Source organism: Mus pahari, chromosome X (assembly GCF_900095145.1).
Source record: "Mus pahari chromosome X, PAHARI_EIJ_v1.1, whole genome shotgun sequence".
Taxonomy (NCBI): domain Eukaryota; kingdom Metazoa; phylum Chordata; class Mammalia; order Rodentia; family Muridae; genus Mus; species Mus pahari.
In genome coordinates this window covers 97,422,767-97,439,966 of record NC_034613.1, presented here as the reverse complement: position 1 = coordinate 97,439,966, position 17,200 = coordinate 97,422,767, and the positions used below count along the sequence as shown (strand labels likewise).

At 32.2% G+C, this 17,200-nt stretch overlaps 1 protein-coding gene across 1 annotated transcript in view; it reads left to right on the top strand.

Annotated features, from left to right (window-relative positions):
- Pof1b (POF1B actin binding protein) overlaps positions 1–17,200 on the top strand; it is a 55,905-nt gene that overhangs the window by 38,187 nt on the left and 518 nt on the right. Inside the window, exons 8-16 of the mRNA XM_021188007.2 lie at positions 2,593–2,620; positions 3,890–3,964; positions 7,873–7,965; positions 8,815–8,928; positions 9,714–9,866; positions 10,155–10,274; positions 12,552–12,680; positions 13,530–13,612; positions 14,857–14,971. Coding sequence (XP_021043666.1) covers positions 2,593–2,620; positions 3,890–3,964; positions 7,873–7,965; positions 8,815–8,928; positions 9,714–9,866; positions 10,155–10,274; positions 12,552–12,680; positions 13,530–13,612; positions 14,857–14,971 — 910 coding nt within the window. The remainder of the gene's footprint in view (positions 1–2,592; positions 2,621–3,889; positions 3,965–7,872; positions 7,966–8,814; positions 8,929–9,713; positions 9,867–10,154; positions 10,275–12,551; positions 12,681–13,529; positions 13,613–14,856; positions 14,972–17,200) is intronic.

The window sequence follows — 17,200 nt, the reverse complement described above, 5'->3', positions numbered from 1 at the left end:
ATGTATGGTTCTTAAGAGTTGTTTTAACATATTACATTTATAATAGAATATATATCTTTACTACCAATACACTGCTATGTATGTTATTGATGTGTTCTCAACTTATAAATTTTATCTATAAGTATTATATTTTGTAAATATCAGTATATTAATTTATATAGTATATTATATGTAACATATATTGTGGAGGATTATGTTATTGTAAATATAAAACTGCATAATATAATAAATAGCATACAGTTATATATATAAATACATAAATTTACCTTTTTGTGTATACATGTGTGTGTCTGCATGATATTATGTGTATTGCATGGTTACAGGTGCCTATATGGACCAGTAGCATAACGATTCCCTGCAATTTGATGGTATCATTTATTTGTAGATGAAAACACATCTTATTAACTGAATTACCTAATGCTATGTAGTCAAAGCATGGATATGACAACAAATTTAAAGTAATCTAGAAGATAAAGAAATGTCAATATATTTACTTTTAATTCAAAATTCTCACTGACTACATTCTTTTGCTTCTAGATAAATACTTTTATTATAGAACTTACATACTATATAAATATGGAGGGTATGATATTATATATATATATATATATATATATATATATATATAATTTTGTATACTTTTTAAGTTAAAGAAGACATATGTTTTCCAAATCAATATTTATGTTTAATACCTGTAATATATTCATCTCATACCTATCTGTTTGCTATAAATTTTATTACCTACCTACAACCATTCTCTTACCATTTTCCTCAACTATATTCTGTTCTTATATAATTGTCCATCCCACTTGGCAAAGTGCTAACTCTGAGAAGTATAGTCCTCTCACTTGGCTCTCTGTCTCCTCTCTCTACTGCCATCTCTGCTATTCACCTTCCATTGTGTACTATTCATAGAATTTAGAGTTATACAAGGGCCCTTTAATGTAGTTTGGAATTCATGCTACTTAATACAGGAGTTAATATTATTGACCAAATGTATGTGTCCAGTACTGTTAATTCACTCAGGATACATCAGAATAAAATACAGCTAATTATTTAAGTCTATTCCAATATATGAGTTTTCTCTTTTGCTAGGTTTTTATCACTATACCTAATCAACATCTTCTTGCATTATCTGAAAAACTCCCTTCTCTCGCATGGCCCAAAGAATTACGCCATGCGTTCAATTATTTTTGTACAAGTTTGCTATTTTAATATATTTTGCTTCCTCTCATTAGCCTATTGAGTGACCATCATGTGCCAGAAACTTTATACCTATGTATATTATAAAATTTGAAAACCAACTGCATAAAATTTCAGATAAAGTAATTAATTAAGAACATATAACTACCAAAGGCTAGAGATGTATTCAAACATTTTTAGGTATTCTTTCACCTATGTATAAACTATCACTTTTCTATAATACATACTTCTTTTGTATTTTAGTTATACTTTGTAGATATTTCATTTTCTCCCTAGGTCTGTCCCAAAATACTTATTTGGCACAACACAGCAAATACCACATACATACATGCAAACCATTTTACATGTATTAATCATGCCTTAGGAATGGGAACCTGGAGTTCCCATAGTAGCCTGCATATTTTTATAAATATATGCAAGAGGCTTTTCATAATGACCCATTTAACTCTATAAGCACAATTTTGCTCATAAGCAATTACATAATGGATAAAGTTAGGGACTAATGTACTAAAACTAATACCTTAAAATATTATTTCTGCTTTTTTGTCAAACCCTGTTCATTCCTGTTTGTTTGACATGTTCACCATCCGTGTTCATATCTCATTCTTCTACTGTGTGGAGAGGAGGTAATTAGACAAAATAAAGGTCGGTCTGTTGCCCTTGACAACACGTTAACTGTATTCTTCCCAGATTTCACAGTTCCTACAGCAGCGTATTTCAGACTTGTATAACCACTGACAATCCCATAAGATTTGCCTTCTTAATTTGGCTCCACAAATACTCTCTCAGCCTCTCTGTCCAAATACTCATTTTGTTGCTAGAAATTCTCTTATGAAACTAGAATTTTGACTGTTTTGCTTTGTTAGGTATAGATTCAAATCCCATTCTTTCTAGCATACATAAATGAGGTGAGTTGACCTCTTCTTAAAAGCTTTAATTTTGATAAAATGAAATAAATAACATGAAAACAGTAATAGAGAGAAGCTAACTCAGTCCTGAAAGTGAGACCCAGAGAGGGAAAATGGAGGGAGAACAAGAGAAAAACCTGTAATTGTGGTTTGGTTCACCAAACACCATTTCCTATCAAGCCCTTCTTCATCTATCCTCAAATGCACTGGTAAAATGGATGCTGTTCTAATTCTGCATACTTTATTACTTTTTATTTAGATGTTACTCATTTTAGTATATCAGCAAATTCTAGAAAAATCATTTTAGTCAAACTAAGTGAAAGTTCCATTTTTGATATTTAAATTTCTTTATTTGTGATTGCAATTTAAACCAGTACTATTATGATATACAAAATAAAAAATAATTAGAACAGAAATATTTGTATGTGATTACAGGATACATTTTTTCTAAAATTGTCTCTTTTTTTGTCATTTTTTTCAGCAAACAAGATTTTGAGTCCACAGATACAGTAAGTGCAGAAATCAATTAGAGAACAATGTGCATTTTGACTGTGGTACTAATAATATCCCTTTATTTAGTTTATTTATCGGACTGGAAACACAGATTAGAAAGAAAACTAATGTTTATATCTTTGTAATGACTATAAATAAAAATAATAACCACAAGGGATATTTTATGAATATTACTAGGATTTAGGTTGTCATCATTTAAAATACACTTAAAATTTACTTGGTAACAAAACTGTCTTAGAAGATAGAAATTTATACAATAAAAATAAATGTTATCTAATGTTTCAAAACTATATGCAATAGCAACTTGAAATAAAAAAATCTTTAAATATCAATTCTATTAATTTGTAATTTTGCAAACCAATTTATTTTAATTTAATAAGCAATCAGATAAATAGTTTATTTAGCATAATAAAAAGAACTGTCACCTCTTATGCATTAATTTTATCATTTTCTCTATGTTGTTATCCTATATGCTCTAAAGTAGTTTTGCAAGTTCTAAATTGTCTACAAAAAGCATTTATTCTGGCTTCTCCCTTAATTTAGTTGAAGCTTAAAAATGTTGCTGTGGTAAAAAATAATCTCTCAAAAGTCATAATAGCCTCAAGCAAATTTTCTTTAAGTCCTATAATACCTATAATTTTATTTCACAGTTTTCACTATTTAAAAATTAAGCTTCCTAAACATATCTACCATCCAACAAAACTTAATTTCGGAGGATACAGTGATGCTATTTCAAGTAAAATTTGAATCCTCTATTATTGTTACATTCATCGTCATTAATTGCTCTTATGAGGCAGGATTATATATCATGTCCTGTTCTTAAACTTATGTGACACGTGCTAGCCTTGATCATCTTGCCTTAGATACTTAAATATGAGGAAATATGGCATGTATTACTACACCCAGGTAAGTAATCACTTTGTTTTAAATTGCTATTGAACCCAGCCCCTTTGGTTCTGGAGTTCAAAGACAGGACCTTGTAGCACTATGCAAGCATTGTGTCTCTCAATCCTAGCCCTAAACTGATCTTTTAAAACACAAGTGGAGTGTTTGACTGGTTGCCCAAATCTTTTCTCTATCAATCTCTGGAATTTAGTATTATTTTCAATTCTATGCAATATAACTGAGTAGTTAAACTCTTTAAAAAGTGATTTATCTTCTGCTATCCTCCCAAAATATGCTATTTTTATACAAAAGTCTATGAAGTACAGCCCATAAGATTAAAGTGCTGATGTTTTCAAAAGATAAATTCCATTTTCTTACAGTCAGAAGACATTGAGTCATTGATTCCCAAAGGACTGTCAGAGTTTACAAAACAGCAAATTCGTTATATTCTGCAGGTAAGATGCGATCAGTGTCCAACTTCGATATAATAGTTTTTGTTTCATCTTATTATATTTCATTTTGTCATGTTTGGTCATTATCTCTTAGAAGTCTGTTCTTTTATAATGAGAGACAGAAAGGGAGGATATACAGAAGGAAGGGGAGGGGTGGAACTAGGAGGCGCAGAGGGAGAGGAAACTATAAACAGGATACATTGTATGAGGAAAAAAAATCTATTTTCAATTAAAACGAATTTAAAAAGTAGTAACACTACATTTCAGATCATTTTATTACATATATTAATTTAAATTTTTTCATAATAAACTTAAAATGTGTTTTTAAAAGTAATTAATCCTAGGAAACTGCTACTTTGCATGCTTCCATAAGAATAGGTAGCATCAAATAAAAGCTATGTTCCACAGGAGTTGACTATATTTTAGATAGGACCACATTTTAGCCTAGTCAGACTTGAACGGCTAGCATTCAGAAAATTGATCTCTGTGTGTTGCCTGCTGTAAATTTTTCTTATTAGTCAATACTGTATTATTATTAGTCAATACTTCCATACTTTAGTAGAACCTGATTCTAAATCAGTCTTTCTCTTCTCTTCCTTATGCCTATTTCATACTCTCCTTCTCTCATTCCAAGTACAGGCAGTGACAGATGGAAAGGCATTGCCTTCTCTTTCCAGTGTTATATAAGGATAGAATCCATAGGAACAGGAAATTCTCCTGTAATAAAGGAAAATCCACAAATCCAGATAGAAGCCAAGGAAATATGACTGAAAGTAGTACACATTAAGAAAAACAAAAGCAAATCCTAGCCAGGATACAGAGGAAAGGGAACCCATATATATGGCATATGGAAAAGCAAAGCTATGCAGTTTCTATGGAAATCACTATGAAGGTTCCTCAAAAACTAAGATAAAACTACTTCGGTTTATATTACTGTGGTAAGGGTTTATTTAACCTTAGGAAGTAAAGGCAGGAACTCAAGCAGAAGCCATGAATGAATGCTGCTACTGGAGTACTGCCTCTGGTTTGCTCAATCTGCTGCTTACTTAAATAACTCAATATCACTTCCCAAGGGTCGCACCATCCACAGAGATCTGGGCCCTCTATATCGATCATTAATCAAGACAATATGTCACAGAATTTTTTATTCTTTATTTTTCTTCTTCATAAAATACATGGCATTTTAGAATTCCATTTAGATTCGTTCTTATTATTTGGGGGTATGTCTGTTTTAGTAGTTTCTCTAGCTATCAAATTATATATCCATTTCTTAATCCCATGTGTGGATTTGAGTGCATTTTACCAAATTCAGAAGCTGTAGAAAGCTTTGAGGGTTTTATGTCTCTTTAGTATATATTTATATTATTCTGAAACTTTTCTTCTCCAATCATATACAATATATTAGTATCATAAATTTTGTTTCATCTATCAAGTATAAGTAAGAAAGTTGAACATAGTTATAGTTTGTTGTATTTTCCCATATGACTTTTATCCTTAATGCCAAGTGACTTAGAATTTTACTCTATTTAGAGAAATTCCTTTAGCTAATCTAAAAGTAGGTCTAATAATGATTTATTTCCAGTCCCCTAGGCCTGAAAACTACCATGATTTGTTTTCTTCATTTGAAAATGAATTCTACTTCTTTTGATACAAAATTCATATTTGATATTTCTGTTCTTTGAGCATCTGAAAAAAATATTTTATCAGTTTTTCTTTTTTTCCCTCTCTATTAAAGTTTTGTTTTAAAAATCATTTTATTTATTTACATTTCAAATGTTGCCCCAGTCCACCCTCCAAGAGTTCTGCACCACATCCACCCCTTTACCTCTGAGAGGGTGCTTCCCCACATTTCACCCCTGCACCCCCATATCCTCCTTCCCTGGGGTATCAAATCTCTACAGGATTAGGCTCATCCTCTCCCACTGAGACCAGACAAGGCTGTCCTCTCATCTCATACATATATGCGGGGTTGGGGGGAAGGAGTTGGGGGGGGCGGGGGGGAGCACTACAGACTAGTCAGTGCAAACACTTTGGTTGGTGGCTTAGTCTCTGGAAGCTCCCAGGGTTCTGCATTAGTTGACACTGTTGGGCTTCCTATTCATCTCCTTCAGCTCCTTCTATCCTTCTCCTAACTCTTCAATAGGGAACCCTGAACTCAGGTGTCTGCATCTTGTTGCCATGATTTCTACCATAACTCTGCTACTGTTTTACCCGTTTTTTCCAATAACTAAGAATTTTCTTGCACTTTTCAGTTTTTGTCTTTTGATTTAAGAAGTTTTTGTTTGGTTTTGTTTTAATTTGATTTGATTTCTCAAGGAATAGATTTCTTTGAATATATCCTGTTTGGTATTCATACTCTTTCTCCACATCCTCCCCCGACTTCTCTCTATATAAACAGATATATTAATGAAGATTGCCAATATGGAGAACTTATTAGCCACTACTCTGAATATTCTTTTAGTTTCTGCCTTCCTCTTTCCCTTCCAGGGTTCTAATTGTGTGAGTATGCATAAAGGCATAGAGAATTCTTGGATCAACTTCATTATTGCCATTATTTTTTACTGTTGCTTATATTATAAACTTTCCTTTGTATGTTTATGGTTACTTTTCTCTGTCCTTTCTCTTCATTTTTATAATCCATTCACTGCGATTTTTCTTGTTGCTGTTTTCTTGTTTATTGGGATTGTTCTAAAATTTTTATTCAGTTATTTTTTATTACCCATTTCTTTGCCAAGAATCCATGGCCTATTGTAGAGTAATATGTGTTAAGCCTATTTCTTAATTTCTTCATTATTTTTATTGTTTTAATTTTTCAAATATTTAATTAATGAAGAAAATAATTTCCTTAGGAAATTTTCACATGTATCTGCCACTGTACTTTGTATTCATCTGCTTATTCATTATTTTTGTCCTTGATCCTCCCACCAGTGAACCTTCCTACAACTTTACCCTCCCAAATAAACCCCTACTTCTTCTTTTATATGATTCTCTCTCCCTATGTTAGAGAACACACATGCTTATATATATATAGATAGATAGATAAATATAGATAGATAGATAGATAGATAGATAGATAGATAGATAGATAGATAGATAGATATTTTCTTCATTTACATTTCAAATGCTATCCCGAAAGTCCCCTAACCCCCCCTGCCCTGCTCCCCAACCCATCCACTACTTCTTCCTGGCCCTGGCATTCCCCTGTACTGGGGCATATAATCTTCGCAAGACCAAGGGCCTCTCTTCCCAATGATGGCCGACTAGGCCATCTTCTGCTACATATGCAGCTAGAGACACAAGCTCTGGGGGTACAGGTTAGTTCATATTGTTATTCCTTAAAGTTCTTTTTATGACTTGAAGATCAAGTGCCTCAACTCTTCAAAAGCAAAATTTGATGATAGAATTCTGCTGTGTGAAGAAGATAGCACTTTTTCATACAAATGGGAAAAAAGAGAAAAGTTTTCCAAAGACTTAGTTAAAATCTTTTCAGGCATGTTGCTTGACTTGCTTAAGAGAGAATTCAGAGGGACATGGGTGGGGTACTAAAGAGTGTACATGGGAGAGTTTAGAAGGAGCAAAAAGAAAGGGGAAAGTGATGGAATTGTTTTAATTGAAAACGTGTATAAAATGCTGGGTGTGGTGGTGTACAAGCCTTTGATCCCAGCATTTGTGAGGAAGAAGCCGGTAGATCTCTTGTGAGTTCAAGGCTCGTCTACTTTAGCTGCAAAACAAGTTCCAAGCCAGTAAAGGCTACACAGTAACTATCTCATAAGAAAATATGTTAAAAATAAAAAAAATAAAGTATTTTTGTAGCAATAGAATATAAATACAAAGAAATAAGCTATACTTCCTAGTGTTGCCTATTTTGAAGCATAAGTAAAAAGAAACCCTGAATGTTTTTCTTCCTCCAGATGAGAGGTATGTCTGATAAGTCCCTGAGACTAGTGCTGTCCACATTTAGCAACATACGGGAGGAACTTGGACATCTTCAAAATGATTTGACAGTAAGATTTGTTTTGATATTTCTTTCCCATGTATTTCTGATGGTTAGCTCCTCCACACAGAAGTGAAAAATGTTCAATATACTTTTAAAAATATATTGTAAAACAGTAATATTACACATCCATAGACATGGCTTACTTTGTGAAACAGCTAATTAACGTTGAAAGAGGAGAAAAGAACTGCCGCATGAGTATATGAAAAGTATGTTGATAGGCACAAATCTTTTAATCTCCCACTAAGGTAATTAATGCTTAAGGGAAGAGTTGTCTACAAAATTAGGGTAACTGTAGTTATTAAAAAGAATTTCCCTCTTTACTGTAATGGTAACAAATACTTAGAATTTCTTTTTAAATAAAACAACTTGAAAACCCCTTACTCCCATTGTTTAACTTTTTTATTATTTTAATTTATATTTTTGGTGCCATCAGCTAGCTATATTCTGGTGAAATTTCACTCTAGTGGAAAACACCTTGAGGACTTTTGAGTGTTCTTCCTTACTTTTCTGGTTGGTTTATGCCGCCTCATAAGTGTAGCTGGATTTTTAATTTGAAGATTCTCCACCTGCTGAGATTAAGAAGTCTTTGTAGATCGAAATAAAACATAAAAATTAATCAGAGCATTCTGCTTCATTGCACTTAGCAGTAGCCAATCCATCAAAATAGTCCTTTCAATAGAGGATTTCAAAGTTTGTGCATTTGTATCTTATATTTCTCTTGACTTTGAAGAATTCCACTTTGTTAAGGAATTACAGATGAATCAAGTTTTTATTGAAATTTTACTGCATAATCAAGACATTACCTGTTAACAATATTATATAATTCTGAGTCCTAATAAGTAATTTATGCCTTTAGTCACTGGAAAATGACAAGATAAGACTTGAAAAGGACTTGGCATTCAAAGAAAATCAAATAAAAGAGTATGAAGAACTCTTGGCATCAGTGAGAGCAAATAATCGCCAACAGCAAGTAAGTTGATGTCTTTTGTAGGTGAAACTTTAGATTGATAGCTTTCCATATGCACAATTACTGGCACATTGAAGTCCTGAGATATAATCCAGATGGTATTAAAGTGTGATGGAACAATTTGTTCATCTGAGAATTGAACAGCTTTGCATATTCTCAACAACTGAATATCCTCTCAGAAAAATAGGCAACCTTATGTAGTATATAGTATACAAAGTATACAGTTTTCTATATTTGGGGGCAACAAGAATTGTTACTGAAAGTCTAAGTTGACACAGTCCTTTAATATAATGATGTGTTAATTGGAAAAAATTATACATCTTACGTCTGTGTGCAGAATAAGCAAGGAAATGGACTCAATACACATTCTGTGTTTGAGCAGAGATAATCCTAACGAAACTATGATAAGCCTTCAGAGTTCATTCTCTCTGTTTGGTCTCATGACTTTCCCAAATTTTTTACAAACTTATTCTTTTAACCACAGTGAAGGGCAAGGTCATTTTAGAAACTGCTAGTATAGTATGATGTACTCAGACTAACAAGGATCTAATAACTAAATTGGGACTGAAATTTTTACAAAAATGTTATTCCTTTTTACGCATTAGACAAATAAGTTTACGGACAAGATTAAAATGTAGTATGATGTTAAAAATATCATCTAAAGGCAAGAATCTAAAAGATTTAGTTTGAAATTTTTTTCTTCATATTTCCCAATGAGTCACTTAAAAGGACACTTACTTTGTAAACTCAAAATGCATTTTTCTTATGGATTTGTATCTTCTTTACAGCAAGGACTTCAAGACTCAAGCTCAAAATGTCAGTCATTGGAAGAAAATAACCTTTCTCTTCGACATACACTGTCAGACTTGGAATACAGACTAAAAGAACTTGAGTATTGTAAACGCAATTTAGAGCAAGAGAATAAAAACCTTAGAATACAGGTACTAGATTTTATAGTATTGTCCTAGTTATATAGCTATAAAGCTATTATTGTTAATAGAATATACAAACTTCACCTTGAGAAGTACTTCGACTTTTTTTCTGTTGACCTTACATGAAAGTTATATCATGCTGACACTTGAGCTTTATAAAACAGCCTCTCAAGATTATTTTTATTATTTCAATGTCTTATTTAATAACATGGTATTCATGTCATAATAATTTTGAAACTTAATATGTATTTCCTTCTTAATAATTCAATTACAAAAAGTTATTTTGGTTTTATATAGGTGTCTGAGACTTGCACAGGCCCAACACTACAGGCTAAAATGGATGAGATTGGAAATCATTATATGGAGATGGTAAAAAACTTGAGACTTGATAAAGATAGAGAAATCAGCAAGCTAAGGGTATGTTGATCCTACATTGCATAAAGTTGTGTACAGAAGCTTTTAAAAACAATAGTGATTGTTGGGCCTTGAGAGATACGTCAGAGGATTTTAACAAAACCTGCTATTCTATCATGGGGAACAGAGTTGCCATCAACCATGTAACAAGTCATGCATTCCATCCTTCAAATGTTTGTAATTATAGCTCTGTGATATCTGTTACCTTCTTCTGGCCTCTGCATACACATACAAGCATGTACACACATTTATCATATATGAATGCATAAATTAATAAGGCAAATTTTTATTAAAATAATAATTATCATCACCATCACCAATACTCCTCTGCCCAGCCACTATTAAAAAGAAAAATAAATATTGTTACAATTTTAAAACTATAAAGAAATAAGTAAGTTGAAGACTTTAGTATTTTCTAAAACCTTTTCTTATAAATATACTTTTGTCTATTAAAAAGCAGTGAAACTTCCAACTGGTACTTCAAGTTAAATTATTTTATACTTTAAGTTATTTATTTTTTCTTCTCTGTTGTTTAGAAAAACACCAATTTCATTGTCTTGATTTTTATTAATTTTTAACAGTTTATGTTTGGGACAGAGATGAAGGATCCTTCATAATATTGCTTAATGCATGTTTATTCAGAGAAGAATCAAATATAACATTGTACAGCTAAGACATAGTTTAGCTTGGTGATGATATTTTGGTTAACTTTTTTTTAATTAAAAAATCATTACACCGTTTCCCCCTTCTCTTTCCTCTGCCCAATCTGTCCTTTATACCCGTCCTTTGCTTGTTCTCCAGATCCTTGCTTTTATACATAAATACAACCTGCTCAGACCATTCAGTGTTACTGTATAATTTTGAGGCTGATAATTCAGTATTGAATAACCAATTAAGGTATATATACATACGGAAACCTATTTCTCCCATTCTCTGCATTCCTTAGTTGCCTGTCGTTCTTTGTCTATGGATGGGGCTTGGTGAATTTTTTTTCCTATGTTAGCATGCATATTGATATTGTCTTTCTTCAGGTCTTATTTAGGCAGCCATATTGAGGCATCATGGGTGAAATTTCCCAGTCGTTGATACAGTTGATAAAGGGTCAATCTCACAGAAAATTTACTTTTCCTGTGGCTTGCTTACTTACAGTCTTACTGCCCCCACCCCTTCCTTGATATTCCCTGAGCCTTAAGTTCAGGATTTGAGTTTTACATGTATCAGTTGTGGCTGACACAAAAAATCACGATTTTTTGTTTTCTGTTTTTTAACATTTATTCATATAAAGAGTTTTGTCACTCATGTTTATGTATAATGGACAAAGTATATAGTCATTGCCTTANAATTCTATGTTGGATTGATATAACTAACCCTTAATTTACTGAGTCCTAAATGTAGATAAATACATTTAACTATGTTATGATTTATTTAATTTTATTTACTGTGAATTGTTGATATGTCTCTTTGAGGACATTGGATCCCCTGGAACTGCAGTTTAAAGACCATTGTGAGTTGCCACATGAGTGCTAGGAATTGAACCTGGGTCCTCTGGAAGAGCAGCCAGTGCTCTTAGAGGCTGAGCCATCTCTCCAGCTCTGACATTTAAATATCTTGATGGATAAAATGGCCAGTGATTTTTCTCTCATAATATTAGTTATTTTTTTCTAAAATAAATTAAACAAAACTCAATTTGTTAATAGGCCTCCTGATCATTCTACCAAATTTCTTCCACTGGTTTCCTGTTTTCCAACCTAACATTATTAGTTGCACATTAACCTGGCAGCTTCTCTGTCTACATATGTGGAAGCAAGGAAGAAAAGGTTTGCCCTCAGCATCTTTGCTTTGACTTGCAGCTGCTATTATATTAGTCTGGATTACTTCTGAGATGCTTATCTCCTGGGATGCTGTGAATATTCAGTTAAGACATGCATCAGGAGTCATTTTGTGAACTGAAAGCCACAGTAGAACATTAAGATTGAAGGTGCCTTAATTTGTTTTTGACAGAATCCAAAGTGCCTCTTCGCTTAGCTTTATTTTGTTGCCAGGGCCTAAAGCAGTTGCTTAGATAGTACTAATCATAAATAGCAAACACAGCTTTTTAAGATGAGAAACTTCTAACTGGCATTTCAAATTATATTTTATGTCAATAAAATTCTATAAACATTTATGAAAATTGATATATTATTTTTCATTTTATGACTATGTGACTAGACCTAACTATACTACATTGAAATTAAGTTGTTTTTAAAAGCATTATAATAATTGTTATTTCTAAATCCTTAGTCCCAATTAAACCAGTACCAAAAGGATGTTTCAAAAAGAGAAGGAAGTTGTAGTGATTTCCAATTCAAACTTCATGAATTGACAAGTTTGCTGGAAGAGAAGGATTCTCTTATAAAGCGTCAATCAGAGGTAAGAATAAGGAGAAAAAGTGCAATGGTACAATTAAGTTCTGAATAATAAATAATTCCCATGGATTAGGAAAGGACACATTGAGTGGGAGCAATGGTTCAGCTGTTAAAGACTCCTAATCCAAACACCAAGGAAAAGACACATTTCCAAGATATACTTTACTACATATCAATGTATGTATATGAATAGTACGATTTACATTTAATTAAATGAAAGAAGGAATTGAAGTTAAAAAAAATGATGGGTGCTCTACATTTACTATTTCTAAGACAGTGGGTTTATATTTTATTAACAGTGAAATTCTCTAAAGCCTGTGAGCTCATTCTTAGATCATGAACTCCTCATTCATTAAGGAACATGTAGCCCAGAATCTGGTATATGAAAAGTTCTAAAAAAGAAGACTACCATTATTTTAAAAATGGCTCTCATAGTGATATTCATAATAAATTTGATAGGACTCTGAATTTATTTCCTTATAGAAACTTCATCATCATCATCATTATTATTATTATTATTATTATTATTATTATTATTATTATTATTAATTGGCCTTATTTTCAACTACTCAGAAAAAAAACACCTTCATCTTCATATTGAGAGTCATGTTCATCCAATTGTCAACATCCTACCTCAGTTAGTAGCTAGGTTAAAGAGCTATCAATAATGTTAGGTTGGAAAAGATAAAACTGCTGGAAAAACTTTGGTAAAAGGCATGAATAACATTTTGGCTGCTGTGTATCAACATTAGCAGAATTACAAAACAAGAGGAGTAGTGGGTATTGTTCTTAGTAATCTTATTACCAAATGTTTATATTTATATTTAAATGATTACTGTGTTTTATTTGTAAGGAACTCTCAAAATTGAGACAAGAAATATATTCATCCCATAACCAACCCTCTTGTGGTGGAAGGACTACAATCACCACAAAAAAGTAATGTACTTTAAAATGACATAATGTGTCAAGTTATTATAAAATTTGTTTTTATTCTCTTAGTTTATTTGCATACCATTAAAATGTGTTCCAATCATTTTATTTGTTTGATCATTCTACTGGAGAGTGAATATTCAAAAAGACACTGATATCATGATTAGGATAATTGTGTATCATATTTGCAGTATGTTAAATACTATAGAAATAAAAACAAAGTTATGACATTGGGGCTATCAGTTGATAGACATTTAGTTGTGGTAAGTTGTGGAAAGTAGTCTTTTATCTTGCCCTGATTATTCAAGTTGAGATTAGTAACCCTTTATGTGAAAGGTATGTGTTTCACTAATTACAGTGTATGTCTGAAACCTTGGATAATATAAACTCTTATATGAACTTTGTTTTTTATTTGGTTTTAAAACATATATTATGAAGATCAGCATATAATTTTTTCCATTATTAAGCGCAGATTTAAGTTTGTTCACTTAATGTATTCATTTGAATTTTCAGCATCACTAATTTTGTGCTTTAGGAAATAAAATAGTTATGTGTGATATCACCAGTTGATTTAATAATGAAGAAAGCTGAGTCAGTGATTGCGTAGCATATAAAGTTTAGATACATTTAGGAATAATTCACATGTTAAATGTAGTTCAACAGGACAAGATTTTATTAGCCTACTCATAATGGTACAATATTTTTAACTTAAGAATTATATATTTGAGGAAAATTTTAATTAGTGTTTTGGAACGTATTTGAGAAGGAATATCTGGAAGTGTTGGTACTTTAAAATGACAGAGGCAGGATACAGCTTTTTGTCTATGAATAAAACAGTACTAGATAGTTTTACCACACAAGATATGACTGTAATATACATTATTGTGTCACTTTAACTTGATAAACTTTCTAGAATCCAGTTAATTTTCCTTTCCCTATCTTTCCCTATTGTGTATACATGAAAAACTCCTAGCAGTGAGCTCAGCAATTATATTTATTTATTTTGATTTTTTTCTGTGTATTATTGTCCAGTGTTACCAGTGATCCATCATAATCAGAAGCATACATCCTCCCTGTCTTTAACATAAAAAGAGTTGCACTTTTATATTTGAGAAGGCATTTCATTTGAAGCTAATTATTCAGTGATAAATTGATTTAAACAAGGGAGTAGCAATGGAAGTGACTACAAATGAAAATTATTTCATACTACTAGTAACTCGTTTTTTTTTTTTTTTTTTTTTGGTATATAGGTACAGAACACAATATCCAATCCTAGGTCTCCTGTACGATGACTATGAATATATACCACCAGGTAGTGACACACAAACAATTGTGATTGAGAAAACTGAAGACAAATGGACTTGTGTAAGTTTATTTGGGTATTTCTAGCCTGTTTTAATTGCATATTTATAGCTTTTAAAAATTAGGCAGAATATCAGATGTCATAGCCAATTTCAAGAGGAATGGAACATGAATGTGCATGTATATATAGAATTTGTCTTGTTAATTTTGAATGTGGATACTTACTACCTTTTATTTATTTAAAATGGAAAAGAGATTTGTATCTATTTTCTATCTAGACTGTAAAATCCTCCAATTTTACATTCTGGGGTTTAATGTGAAGCCAAATAACCATCCAAATAACATCTACTCTAAAATTTACTTACTTCAACTTCCTCCTCCAACATGATCAGATAACATGGATATCAACACCATTCTAAATACTTCAACCCATTTCTACAGGGCTGATTATTTAAAAATCTCTTCTTGTACATGGATGTCAGCTACGTTCTTAAGACTTTCACTGCTTTCATTGTTAACCTTTAGAATAGTAATCATCATAGAGGAAATATGCATTCCCCAGCACAGTAGCTCTATCCAGTGGCATCTACTTTCCAACTCTAGAACATTTACTGTATTTGGACATTTTCAGTTTCCAGTAGAGGTCAGCTATATTGATATCTACTGGGTAGAGTCCTGCCATGCATCCTATGGTGTGCAGGACATTCCTTAAAAAAATCATCTGACCCCAAATTTTAATAGTGCTGAGCTGGAGAAAACTTACTAATATTAAAAAATGTTTTTGAGGTTTTCTTAATTATATACTCCTACAATCTTGCAAGGTATTTTAATAGCAATTCAGTGATCATGAGGGCAGAAATGCGAAACATTCCTCCTGTACAATGGACAAATTTCAGAATCTCAGCTTTCTAACCATACATAATTTTATTCAAAACATTAACTTCAGTGTTGTTATCATCTACATGTCAAATGGCTTGTATACTAAGATAAAGCAAATCCATGGTTAGAAAACTCAAGGAAGTGCTTAGTCTGAAAAAGTAGAGGTGGATTAAAAGGGGCATGAGGAGGGCATCCAGTTTACTAATAATGTTTTGTTTTCTGAGATTTGAGATTTTGAGCATGTGTGGAATTTGGAAAAAAAGGCTTATAATATATGTTTTTTTTCACATTTTTATTGTACTTTGAGACATATACGTTGAAAAAATATTGCACCTTAAAATTACAGTTTACTTATGCTATTACTAAAATTAAAGAGTTGTTAAATAATGCATTAAAGATATATATCTTGGGCAGTGGTGCCACATGCCTTTGATTCCAGCACTTGGGAGGCAGAGGCAAGCAGATCTCTGTGAGTTAGAGGCCAGACTGGTCTATAGAGTATGTTCCATGACAGCCATGGCTACACAGTGAAAATAATAAGGGATGGGGGCAGGGACAGAAAGAAAAAAAGAAAAGAAAAAAGAAAAATATGTATCTTATAGCCAAATAAGCTCAAATACTTCAGTAGCAATAAAAAACCATGATGACTTAAGTTCTAATGTTCTTTTACAGTAACAGGCACCAGTAGTTTTTTTTAAAGATTTATTTATTATTATATGTAAGTACACTGTAGCTGTTTCCAGACACACCAGGAGAAGGCGTCAGATCTCATTACGGGTGGTTGTGAACCACCATGTGGTTGCTTGGATTTGAACTCAGGACCTTCGGAAGAGCTGTCAGTGCTCTTAACCACTGAGCCATCTCTCCAGTCACAGGCACCAGTATTTTAACTAATCAGTGAAAGTAATCAGTGTTTATTGAATCTCCAATAAAAATAAAAATACATGCATAGTTTAATCATTTTCAAATCATTTCTCAGGCCATCAACTTGTTAAGAAATATTACTAATTATCAAGTGAGAAAAAGTAGTTGATAACTTAAGAATCATATTAGTACAAAAATGTGTTTGCACAGCATAAAAAATTGATCCTAAAAGTTAAAATTCAAAAAAAATTGCTTGAAGGGGCTAGAGAAATGGCTTGGTGGTTAAGAGCACTGACTGCTCTTCCAGAGGTCCTGAGTTAAAATTTCCAGCAACCACATGGTGGCTCACAACCATCTGTAATAGGATCCGATGCCCTCTTCTGGTGTGTCTGAAGACAGTGACAGTATACTCACATACATGAAATAAATCTAAAAACAAAACAAAAACAGAAACAATTTCTTGACTACATGCAGTGACAATTTTTTCTGAAGGGTCTAGTGTAGCAATTTCTTCTGTATCCAATGAAATATATAGTTAAAGTTGGAAAG